Source organism: Drosophila eugracilis, unplaced genomic scaffold, assembly GCF_018153835.1.
Source record: "Drosophila eugracilis isolate 14026-0451.02 unplaced genomic scaffold, ASM1815383v1 contig_90, whole genome shotgun sequence".
Classification (NCBI taxonomy): Eukaryota; Metazoa; Arthropoda; class Insecta; order Diptera; family Drosophilidae; genus Drosophila; species Drosophila eugracilis.
The window spans coordinates 5575648-5588958 of NW_024573812.1; the positions used below are offsets into that span (position 1 = coordinate 5575648).

General features: G+C 35.4%; 1 protein-coding gene across 1 annotated transcript; it reads right to left on the minus strand.

Moving 5' to 3' along the window:
- Positions 1 to 1181: 1181 nt before the first annotated feature.
- Positions 1182 to 11996, minus strand: LOC108112117. Its single transcript, XM_041819739.1, has 4 exons — positions 11871 to 11996; positions 1606 to 1761; positions 1386 to 1553; positions 1182 to 1337 (listed from the first exon to the last, which is right to left on the minus strand). The coding sequence occupies exons 1-4, from the start codon at positions 11994 to 11996 to the stop codon at positions 1182 to 1184; spliced, it is 606 nt and encodes a 201-aa protein (XP_041675673.1).
- Between the last annotated feature and the right edge of the window lie 1315 nt (positions 11997 to 13311).

Here is a 13311-nt window from a genome sequence, read left to right on the forward strand (position 1 = left end):
AGCTGTCGAACAGCCAGCAATTTAGATCCACCGATCCCACCGTAGTTTTTTATTTGCATTCTTCATATTTATACCCGTTACTCGTAGAGTAAAAGGGTATACTAGATTCGTTGAAAAGTATGTAACAGATAGAAGGAAGCTTTTGCGACCCTATAAAGTATATATATTCTTGATCAGGATCAATAGCGAAGTTGATTGAGCCATGTCCGTCTGTCCGTCCGTCCGTCCGTCCGTATGAACGCTGAGATCTCAGGAACTATAGCAGATACAAAGTTGAGATTAAGCATAAAGATTCTTGAGGTCCCGGGACAGCGCAACTTTATTACAGCATCCTGCCACGCCCACTCTAACGCCCACAAATCGCAAAAAACTAAAATTGCTGAAATCTCAGGAACTATTGCAGTTAGAAAGTTGAAATTCAGAAAGTATAATCTTTAGATGACAGCGCATCTTATAGTAGTACTTATAATCCGCACCCACCCATACGCCCACAAGGCTCAAAAGACGGTTTACGGATTTTCTAGAAAAGCTGATATCTCGGTAACTATAAGTGATAGAAAGTTCGAATTAAGCATGTAGGTTTCTATGATGCTCCCAATGCGAATTATTTTTTTCCGATCAAGCCACGCCCACTCTAACGCCCACAAAACCTGAAAAACCAAAAATGCAAAAATCTCAAAAACTATAAGAGCCACACAATTTTGCTTAGAAACACATATTTAGGGGATGCCTCTGCAACTTGCCACGAAGTTGCATTCAGCCACGCCCACTCTAACGCCTACAAACCGCGGAAAACTGTGGCGTCTATAATATTATTATGAATGCCTTTGTTTGACCTTGTATAACTTATTTCTGTTAATATCTATCGATTTACCAAAGGTTTTTCAAATCGGAACATTATTTCGCTATTTATGAAGAAATTAAGGTTATAAGGCCTCACATGGGCAGTGACGTCACTATAAGCATACTCAACATACTTCCTCTGACAATAGGTGGCACCTTGTGAATTACCACTAGGAAAATAATATTTTAAAGTTTTGTAAAACAGTAACGGGTATCTTATAGTCGCGGCACTCGACTATAGCGTTTCCTCTTGTTTTATTCTTGCTTTTGGGTTAACAACATATGAATATAACGCTATTTCTACGAAAGTGTGCAATACTATAACTTTGAAGTAATAATCAAGATACTTGGATATATATCTTAAACACAGCTCTGATAGTGTCATAGGCCATCCAGTTCATTTGGAACAAGTACTTTCCCTCCGGAAAAGGAAGAAGATATTTCATACGTTGATTAAACAAATCAGTTGTAAGTTTGTCCACCACAAGGTCATGCTGAAATCTGATGTTTAGCAAAGCGTTCAGTCATATAAAGATACTTACGTCGTAGGGACAAGAGTGGTTAATATTGGAAAAATCCTTGAAGAAACCATAGACGTAGCCAGCAATGGGGTTGGATTTTGGATTTCTTAGGAACTTGCAACCATCAACAGTAACATTGTAGAGAAAGGGCTTATAGCCATTGGCGAAATTATAAATGGCAAAGTTGACCTGTATTAAAGTTTTGAAGTATTAAATTTGTTTTTAATATTTCACTGCTTACCTTAACTTTGGTTACTGGAGTTTTATAGAGATTCACTTTTAGCATAAAATATTTATAGGTCCGATTCACCGACTTCAGATAGCAATATTCGAAGTTGCAGAAATCGGGGTCCACTACTTCACATTTGATGTTCGTAAACTCCACCAGCGAATGGACCTGGGAAAAACGGCATATAGAAATAACTTTTTATAGGTTTATAGACCACCATGAAATATGGGTGATTACCATATTTCCAACAACCAAAAGATAGATAAGTACAACTTTTTCCTTTCTATTCAACATGGCGTATGGAGAGGAACTGATAGGGAATTCTTAACTTTTGAACTCAACATTACCGATTATTTCGATTAGTAATTTTACGGCTCATTTACTAAAACTAAATGGTGTATTAAGATTTTACACAAATTGCCCAATTTTATTATAACAATTATAGATAACGTTATGTTTTGATGAGGAATAAACTGTGTTAATGTGTAGTTTATATAGTCTCTATTGTGATTACCTTCATATATGATCTAAATACAATTTATATCTGGTCTAAAATGTCTAAAAATTAAAGAGATCTTGAGCTTAAAACACAAAAAACTGAGTAATTATGCAGTTCTAGAAATAAATTAATCATTTCCGACCTTTTTTAAGTCCGTTTGACACTGCTTGACCCTTCTTTGTGTTTCATAATTTTAATAAACTCATTTCAGTCCAAGAGTCCAATGTGTAGGAAAGGTGATTATGAATGGCTGTCCCAAAAAAAACTGTAGATTGCACTGGCAAACTACACTTAAAACAATTGTGTGTTAAATGTGAAAAAATAAGTTATTTGTGTTACAAATTATTTTGTATCACAAAAGTGTTTCCTTTTTCCATGCTATATTCTTATTATTAAATTGAATTTGATGTACAATTTTGATCAGTGTATTTACGCTGAAAATCAGATAGACAATGTGTCTGCGGGTATATCCTTTAGAATCCTCCGGCAAAATGAATAATTAATGTTGCAACTGCTCTGCGGTTTTGTACGTGCGGTTAGGAAGTACAAACGCAAATACACGGAAGTTGGGTGAGTGGGTGGCACATTGGGTGGCCAGATACTAATTGCATTCACGGTTGCATGGGCTCGAAAAAGTGTGGTTATGGTTGATTCATTGACCTTGCGGGAGCTTAGAAAGTAATTTAAAATTGAAAATAAATACAGAATCGTTGTCAATTTGCTATCAAAATGCTATTTGATAAGCTGACCTTAATCAGTGGGAAATTTTGAAAAAAATTTAAATGAAAATTTGACAGTTTTTTTTTGTATTATTGTAGGATTAAACGATGTCGTAACATACAAATATAGGTTTTAGGGTTAGGTTTTACGGATTACAGCTTAGAAATTTCAATAAATTAACCCTTATTGAGAGTAGTACCAACTAATACTTAATCCCTTTGCTGGCCGAAATAATTTTGACAGGTGCACTTATTACGTAGCTTTATGGCAATTACTTTCTGCCCGCCCACTTGGCAACCCACCCCGCCGCAATTAGTCGGCAAATGTATGCTCAAAGTGACATTTATGAAAATGAAAGAAAAAGGGAGCATAATTTATTTTCCTGCTGATGTGTGTCAGCGAGAGCGAAAGAGGCAGAGATAGAGAGAGAGAGATAAAGAGAGAGCGGCGGTGAAACCGAAATAGAAGGACATTTTCATTAAGGGTATGGAAGATGAAAGATCTGCAATGCGAGCAAATCTGTGAAGCGCACTGGAAAATATACATATACATTTTTCATATTAACCCTCGAAAAAATCCACACACAGTTTTTCTCTTCGGTTTCTGTTGCGTTTTTGTTTTTCGCTTTTTTCTCAACGTGAATTCGTAATGAGCACTTGCGGTACACGATATATAGTGCTTATTCCGATTTCGAATCCGAGTCTCGACGCTCGACTACAAGATACCGAAAGGCATAACAACAGCAGTCGCTCGCACACAAACATATACACACTAATACACACACTACACATTATTTGCCTGTGTTTGCCGCCCGTTCATCGTTCCATTTACGACGCCAGCATGCCATCTACAGCACAGGCACAGCATAGCACAAGCACAAAAGTACCACGTACCCCGTGTCCAATTTGGTGGTGATATCCAAAAATAACTTATTTTATTATTTGTATGTTTTATACATTTTTCAGTTAAACTAACTTTTATACTATAGTAAAATCTTGTCCGATATATTTTATATAATATAATTATTAAATAAAAAACAAATTTAAGGAGTAAACGAGTTTAAATAACAAAATTTTTTATAACTGCTGCCTTGGCCTCTAGCATTTCCAACTGGGCACCTTGTTTTCCTCATTTTCGCTTTGCGTGACGTGACGTTGTGTTGGGAGGGGTGAGGAACGGTGGGGTGAAGGTGGTTTAGTTGCCTTAAGGGGCGGGGGGCATGGCTTTGGTATTGGCATATTTTCTGCCGACAGAGGCGTCGCGTCGTGCGCAAACATGGCGTTGCTTTTGCTTTTGCTGTTGCCTCTGCCTCTGCTTCTTCTGCTTTTTGCATTCGCTTGGCCAAAAGTGCGCCGCCACACACACACACACAAACACATATAAAATATTTACTTTTGGATTGCAGGCGAGCCAACCCCCTCGCCCAACACCCCGGCACCCCTCCTCTATTCAAAGGAATATTTACATTTTGATTGGGAAACTGCTGAGGCTCATTTTACGTCTACACTTGTGTGTACGTGGGTGTAGTTTAACATTCAGCTCTTGTCGTTGTTTATTCTTTTTCTCCTTTTTCGTTTCGATTCGTTTCGTTCACGTGCATGCCCTATGTATCTGTGTGCGTGTGTGCTTGTGTGTGCTATCCGCTTTTGTCCAATTATAATTTGTTTCGATTTATCACACGATGTTTTATTGAGACAAGACAACAACAAACATACATAGGACAACAACAAAGAGAGCAACAAGATACCTAACGAATGATTAATTAATCGGCGAGAACCCAAATTCGATAATCTTATGACAATCGTCCATCTATTTATTATATCGAATTGAGCTATTTCAAATATTTTCGAAACGCTTAAGCCGCTTTGGGGCAAGTAGCGCTTACGTAAGACCTTTAATTTTGGGTTTGGCGCGGAAATATTTTTAGGCGTTTATCATTTTTGTCTGTTTTTTTTTATAATAATAGCTTTTGCAATCAAATTTTTAGTGCCTAATTTAAATTAGTAGCCATCTAAATTAATCATGTTTTACGTTTAAGCTGGAAAATTTTAGCTAATTACCTAAGAAATAGCACTCATTAATTAAGTTTTAGTTTTAACAAGGTTTATGCCAAGAACTTGTAAGCTTTTATCGATTATTTACTTTTCAAATTGTTTAAAACTTGGAACTTTCCGTTTTGGTTAGTTGATAACTTTTATATTTTTGTAAAATGTTAAACGGTTCTTAGAAGAAACGTTTAGTTCCCATCATAACTATACTTTTTGGTCATAAAAGGCCAAAGTTTAGGCAAAAGGTTAGGTATTAAACATGATCATTAAAGATTTTATTAGCTAAACTTGTTAGAATGGTTTTTCAGGTAACAGTTTAAAAGTTCAAAAGTTGATATACAAAGAAACAACTTCAAAACTAAACTAAATTTTAGTCCCTCAAAATATTTACTTAAGGTGTTTTCTTATGTGTTTTAGATAAAAATGAGGTGCAACTTAAAGTTTGTTTTTCCATATCTTAAAATTTGATTCCGTTTATTGTTTTTTAGATAATTTTATTTTTTGACCAGCCGGCCGGCCAACTACTTAAACAGAGAGCTTTAACGGTTGATCAACCATCAGACAAAGACATATAGATACGAATATATATTCAATTTCCTCCGAATTCCAACATCTGTCAATCTTAATTTGCAAAACGTTTTCGCTAGAAGAGAGCTTCAAACCTTTTTTTCAACAAAAAATGAACCAAATTGAATCTAAACCCTTTAAGATCATGGATATTTTTTTAAAGAGTGACTTACCTAAAGTACTAATTTGTTAAACTTTAACCAAGACAATTATTAACCAAGGAAAAAGGTCTCATTTTCCGTTTTTGTCTAAACATTAGCGAACGGAACTTGTAGGTCCGTGTAATGACAAAGCAATTTTTCATAATTATTATGTAATATAATTTGGTTCGCCTTTGACAACCTGCGGGATTTGTCACACCCTCGGACTCAGGAAAGACCAGTCGCGACTTTTTGGAATTATGTCACTAATTAGTTTATGCCAGCGATGTTCGGTGGAATTTTAAAGAGGGCTAAGGAGGGTGGCTGGAAAATTGAAATATGCCTGTGGAAAAAGGATGAAGCCCGGGGTGAATGAATCCACTTTTCAGACAGCCTCTCTGTGCCTCGGTTTTTCTCCCCATTTTTTGTGACTGCCGCTTTTCCCTTCCCCAGGGATATTGCAAAATTTGCAATTTAAGAGCTTAAATTTGTTGTTGCCGCTGCGACTCTGGCTTAATCTCTGACTTTGTTAACTTTAAAATTCCAATTAAACTGGATTTAAATTACATGAATGGCCAGGCTTTTTGCTAAAAAATTTGCATAATTATGGGCCCGAGAAACTTTCAATATAAAATCGGACCAAAGTGACTCCGTTCCGCCTTGATCAGCATTCAGTTTTCAGTTTTTACTGGTTTTTTTTCTTCTGCCCCGACTAATGATAAGTGGGTGCGGCTCACTGACTTGTTTTCATATAATGGCGCACATAATAACATTCCTTGAGAATAATATCTTAAATTGCATGAAATCATCTGTCGCAAAATTATACAAATTGGTTCTTTGGGGCGTTTGCTGCATAAAACAGTCGTGCTCTTAGCTTTATGTCTTGTTTTGACCATTTTATGACTAGGAAAACAAGAAAAAATAAGCACATATTGTTTATCAGTTGGTATCCTGATTTTACGCAAAAAAAAATGCAGTATTTTGATCAAAACTATATCAAAAAGTGGTAGAAATATAAAATGTTATATATCGTTGAACTCTTAATTAAATTTTTAATCGATTTGTATTCGCTCCTTAAAATGTTAACTTTTTCCATTTTTTCGCTGAATTTTATGAACCCCTAATCTAAAATGTGATAAGCGTTACAATAATTTCTAAATTAAAAAAAAAAAAAAATATTAAATTAAAAAGGTCGGAGCTTTTGAATGTCATATCTCATTAAGTTTGTAATTAAATTTCTATTAGAACTATATAAACACCTAAAAAATGTCAGTTTTGGTCACAACAAATTTTGATGATGATAAACCCTTACAAAAGTGCGCAATAAAATGTTAAAAATCAACCGAAAAGTCATAGAAATATTTAGTTTTGATTGTTAGCTGCACAAAACAGTCGTTCCCATCACTGTACGTCTTGTTTTGACTATTTTATAGGCTATATTTAAGAATCATTGTTAAGATTTATTCTCAAAAAACTCAGTATTTTGCCCATAAAAATGCCAAAAATGGTCTTAACATATAATGTCATATCTCGTTGAGTTTGTAATTAAATTTTTAATAAAACTGTATTCACACCCAAAAATGTAAATTTTATGTAATTTTTCGCAAATTTTGATGATGAAACCCCTTATGGAAAATGCGAAATTGAGTCTGCCCTGATCTTTTTTAAATGTCAGTATTTTGATCAAAACACAGCAAATAATGGTCGGAATGCGGAATGTCATATCTTGTTTAAATTGTAATTTAATTTCTAATAAATCTGTGTCCCCACCAAGATATGTCAAATTTTATGTATTTTCGAAAATTTCGATGAAAAAATGCAAAAATTTGCCAAAAAAATAAAGTTTCAAAATCAGCCAAGGAGTAATACTAATGGTCAGTTTTGGTTGTTAGCATCACAAAACAGTTATTATTTTAGCTCATTTTGATAAATTTAAGTACAAACGTAGATCAAGGTTTAAAATATTGTTCAAAAAGCGGTTACCCGATTTTTAGCACAAAAAACTTAGTATATTAACCAAAACAATGCCCAAAAATGGTTACCATATAGAATCCAATACCTCGTTGAACTTGTAATTAAATTTCCAATAAAACTTTATTCACACCTAAAAATGTAAACTTTAAACCATTTTTATCAGAAATTGATGATGTAACCCCTTATCAAAAATGCGAAAATTTGCCAAAAAATTAAACTTTCAAAATCAGTTAGCGTGTGATACAAATAGTAAGTTTGGGTCGTTAGCGACGCAAAGCAGTCTTTCTTTTAGCTGTTAAACTTATATTGACCATATTATGAGTTAAGAACCAAGAAGAAATATGACAAATTTTGCTAATCAATCGGTAGCCTTTTTTGGCAAAAAAGAACTCCGTATTTTGAACAAAACATTTCCAAAAATGTTGAAAATAAAGGAATATAATATCTTCTTAAGCTTGTAATAAAATTTCTTGTCCACTAGCATTGACACCTTAAATCGAAATATTGAGGTATAAAAGTTGTAAAATTGACTTATTTTATTCCACGATACTTGTTAACAAGAACTTTATAATCAATCTAAATAACTCGATAAAGTAACTCAAGACCTATACAAAGTTTCTTCCTTCTTCATCAACCACTCGGAGAATTCATTTTGAAATGTTTGCTTTTGGTTGTCAAAGGTTCGAAAACGTAGCTCATATTTTCACAGGGCTTTAACCACCCTCTTTCTCTATGCGATTTCTCCCTGATTTTTTATATTTAACCCTTAGGCATATATATTCAAACCATGTAATTGAAATAATCCTCTTACATTTCTCGTCTTTTGATTTTGTTTAAGAGCAGAAATCTGCATTTGTCATGGGATATTGTATTGTCCTTTACAGATACTCAAGGGGATCATTTTTATTCTTTGTTTGAATTAATTTTAAGATTTTTACGCTTTTTAACGACTTTTAGGAAGCTTAAGGTAGGTTTTAAGTACTACATTTTTATACTTTTTTTTAAGTTTTAAGCTTACTTAACCATATAATTGGTATAGAAGGACTTTTTTCCAAAGATATAGTAATATTTATCTAGATAAAATAATGCAGGTATATGTTGTTAAATCATTTTTTAACCAATTGTATTATTAAATTAACATCTTAACTTTGCAATTTCGTTTATTATTGATTGGAAAAACAAGAAGCATTTAGTTTATTTACTAAACTATTAATATAGAATCTACTTAACATCAATCAATGTATAATATAATTCTTATAGTATCTAAAAATTGCTTAAATAAGCAAACAAAAAGGGTTAATGGATGTTTACCATCAGATCGAATTGCCATACTTTATGATTATTCCGAAACTATGACTACAAACCAACGAATGACAAATGATGTTAGTTCTAAAACCTGATATCTTTCCAAAGAACCCCTAAGTTTTTGGAAATATGTAACTATAACTTTGATATGTTTACTCCGATAAACTTTACTTTGATGTTGGGTTTCTCCCCATATAGACATGTGAATCAAACGCCAAGGAAGTATTATGTGTAACTCAATAAGCTATGGGGGGAACATCATCATCGTCATCTTTACTCTTATTTCTGGTCGCGATGGTATACCCAACTTACCGAGAAGGTTAAACACATGCCGCTGTCAAATCCGGCAAATTGATTTTGCATCTTTAAGTGCGTCCAAATCGGCTTTCAACTGTGAAATGGGCTGATTCCTTCGGTTTACGAAGCAACCTTTCCTTCCTTTTTCCTGACATCTTCAAAGTTCTCAGCCGAGAAGAGGGACCCGTTCTCATTGATCCGCTGCCGGATTTCCTCTGCGTTTTGCCCTCACAGCCCCTCCAAATAAAAAGCTCCCCATTTGCGAACCCCTCCTACTCTTTCTCCTCTTCAAATCAAGCCGTTTCCTTTTCTGGCAAAGACATCGGCATAAAATCGGCGTGAACATAAAAAACTTGCACGACTTGGAATGAACTTTGGCTCCCGGCTGGTTCAAGTTTTTAGGTAACTTTTTCTGTTCAACTTTGGCGACTTATAAATCGGTTGGGCAAGTAAGTATGGGGTAAGACCACGTGCTCGGCCAAGGTAAATACAGTGAAGCTTCTATTGGTTGAACTTTTAGAAAGTTATAAATAAAGATTAAGAATACTATACTTTAGGATTTTAAGCTGACTTCAATTTGAATTTTAACTTTACTTTACTTTCTAACAACAAGATTAGTATCTAAAAAAGTATATAATGATTTATTTAAACTCGATTTAGTTGCTATTAAATAAAAATGTAAGAAAATTGAGTTTTCACTACATTCTATTGATATTTTGGATATGCGTTCTAGAAAGATTCTTAGAAAAACTTACTCAGAGAGTCAGATATTATAGCCTGAAACTAAGAAACATTTATATTTTATAAACATTCTTATTTTTGGGGATATTAAAGGTCAAACAGGTTTCAAGCAGAAATCTGTAATAATGCTCATAAAACCCTTATTGGGTTTTGTAAAGTATTTTAGGGCTTAGTCTGTAAGCTAAGAAAATCATAGGTAAAACTAAGTTGGGTTTCAAAAAGATTGATAAAGTTATTTGTCTTTTAAACAGTTTTGTTGTACGAAATACTGTGCCTAAAAAAACTATATTATACAATATCAAAGTTAGAAAGAATTTCATTAGCCAAATAAATAAATATGCTATATGATGTTTGTTTTTGTAGTTTGATTAAAAACAGCTTAAACGAGTTATGAAATATATGCTGAATATATCATTTTCAAACCATAACTCTATTTTTTACATTAAGTAAGGAATTAACAGCAATAATTAAACAGCCAAAGATTAATCATCAACTCGTAGAGACTATATTGTATGTTTGTACTTCATCTAAAAGATTACCTCACATTTTATTTGTAAGATATACTTCATACCATTTGCCAAGGTAAAAAGGACTACTTGAACTTAGACCTTAAAAAGTTTCAGCATACCGTTTTCCGTTTCTGCAGCGTTAAGAGAAAGGGCAAAAGGACAGCTGGAATGAATGGAACTCGGTAGCAGTTAATCAAATAATTAAATATGAACCTAAATATTTTTGATTAATTGAGAGAAGGTAGGCAATAACAACAACAAAAACAGCGGCGGCTACCTTTTGTTTTCATACAGCGCTCAGCATGAGTACGACGCTGCTGGCGTCACTGTTGGCGTCGCTGCTGGCGTTACCCAACCTTTTGGCCTCCCAGTCTTCTCAAATATTTCGGTCTTATGTATCGGCACCTCCGCTTTAAGCTGGTTTCCGCTTAGTTGCCCGCATTCGTTACTGCCTCTCCCTCTCCACACTTGTGCTCTCTTCCACTTCCACTCTTCGCAGGCGCCAGCGACCCTCATATGTATGTACCTACATACATACAAACAACTACAACATATATTTCGGAGTTTTGCTTTGGTTGCTTTTCGCTATTTGCCTTATGCTGGCTTGGTTTTGCTCCCTCTCTCGCTCTCTCTGCGCCTCTCTCTTGTTCGTTCGCATATGGCTTCGCTCTGCCGGCGTTATTTTGCCCTTCTCCATTCCACACATCTTCGTGCCCTCGCTGACAACCAGTTTGTGTGTTTGTATGTTTGTATGTATGTATGTTTGTGCATATAGTGCATGTGGCCCGTTCCGTTTGGCCGTTTGTATATCTCTCCTGGCATCTCTGACAACCTCACTTTATAATTTCAACATTATTTCGCATTACACTGTCCCTATTCCTTCTTCTTCCCTTACTCGCCTTTTCCATCCCATCCCCCGTTTTTCCGACCGGGAAAACTCGGTGTGGTGTGTGGAAAGTGGTGGCGAAGCGGAGGCGAGAAAACTCATTATTATGCTAGCAGCGACGAAAGCAGCAGAAATTCTGACTCGACTGTTGGCGCGTAGATAAAAGCAAAGCAAGGCAATAACAACTAACAGGGTTGTCGAGTGTCCCAGAAAAGTTTTACATTACAGGACTTGAGAATTGTTTAAAAATTTCAGGACTCTGTTTTTGTGTGTCCATAGTGACTTTTTAGATTATCATAATTTAATTTTACACGTTTTTACTTTAAGCTATTCAGACATTTTGTTAAAGGTTAGTAACCAATATGACTTTTTAAGGATTTTTTAAACAACAAGAAAAGCAGGTATATAAAATTGAAATTACATATTTTTCAAAATCAACATTGGTAGTAAAATAACTATTCATGCGGTAACCCGCATTTCCACATAAACCACTAGTGCGTTGGCAGCCCTGTTTGCACTATTTGATGTTTGCTAGCACACACAGATGCACCTTTTCACACATATACTCTCCGCACACACACACACACTCACATTGGCCCAACCGATGGCACATAAACATCTGCTGTTGCTTTGCTTTTGCTTTTGTGGCAATTGCGATGCGATGATGAACATGATGATGATTATGACGATGCTGTTGCTGCTGCTGCCGTCGCTCATGACGTCACAGAAGTGCGTATTGGGAAAACTCAACTGGCAGATATATCCATATGTAAATACTTACATACATACACCTATATGCACATACATACATAGGTACGAGTTGTTGCTGTTGCTTTCGGCATGCGCCCTGAATGCACGACAACAACAACGAATACAAAATCTGAATGCTTGTGGGGATTGGGATTTCACGAAAAAGGAGGAGAACGAGATGTAGATGATGTAGAGCGAGTGAGCAGTGAGGGACGAATGAGAGAAACAGAGAGTGGGCGAGGGAGAGGGCGAGGGAGAGGGAAACGAACGAGTGGCGACGACGGCGGCACACAAATTAAACTTAAATGCCCCCCATTCACTTGGGATGCTGCTACCGGAGTTGCTGTTGTTGTGTTGCCCCAATCTTTGCTTTTGCTGTTGTTGTTGTGGTTGCTCTTGCAGTCGCCCCGTTTTAGTTGTTGTTGCCGCTGTGAACACGACTTTGGCTTGGTTCCATCGTCTTTTCACTCAGTGGCTCAAGACTACAGTAATAAGTAACTAACGGGTACATCTAAAGGTGCTATAAGAAAGTTAGAAAACATAAAAACCTGCCTTATTTAGAGTTTTCATATAAAATATAATTGTATATTATGTAATCATGAAGTATATATAGAAGATTAATTACTCCTTTGAACTGAAATTCATTATTTTTTAGGCTTTCTAATATTTGTGACCTATTCAACTTATAAAAAACAATATTCTTTAGACTTAGATGTACATATAAATTTGGAAAATTTCAATCTACTTTTTCTCTTTTAAAGAGCTGCGAAGTACTTCATCTGCGTTATTTAAACCAGGAAGTAGGGTCTTATACTAGAAAGTAAAATGAATTATGAAATTACAATTTGAAAACTTCCCTAAAATAAAATAATATTAAACTAAATATTTAATAATAAGTTATCCATGATTTTAATGCGCATTACTTTACCTCACCGATTTTACCACAATTTCCAAATAGTTAATCCCAAGCAAGTCCTACTGTAGTTTCTCTTTCCCTAGTCGCCACGACTTACGTCCAGTCCAAGTCGGAATCCGAGTGCAAGTCCGTCGCTTTATCGCATTTATTGCTTCATGGGGTCTCAATTAAGCTGTTAAAACCAGTTGGGGCAATCTATCGCCGGGCATTAAAGCCAATCAATAATTTACGGCTCTGCCCGTTGGAGTGGCAAAGACCAGTGCGTCCACATGGACAGGATGAGCTCAATCAGCCTCTGTTGATGATGACTGCCGACGACTTAAGATGGCGTCCACATATAAGTCCAATCTACTCCGTAGATCCACA

Bases quoted from the DNA above. Each gene is read 5' to 3' on its own strand.
- LOC108112117 (XM_041819739.1), bottom strand. From the start codon at position 11,996: ATGAGCGACGGCAGCAGCAGCAACAGCATCGTCATAATCATCATCATG. The intron at 1,762-11,870 runs GTGAGTGTGTGT...CGTTTTTCCCAG, and splicing joins GTGCCATCGGTTGGGCCAAT to GTCCATTCGCTGGTGGAGTT. The intron at 1,554-1,605 runs GTAAGCAGTGAA...ACTTTAATACAG, and splicing joins CTCCAGTAACCAAAGTTAAG to GTCAACTTTGCCATTTATAA.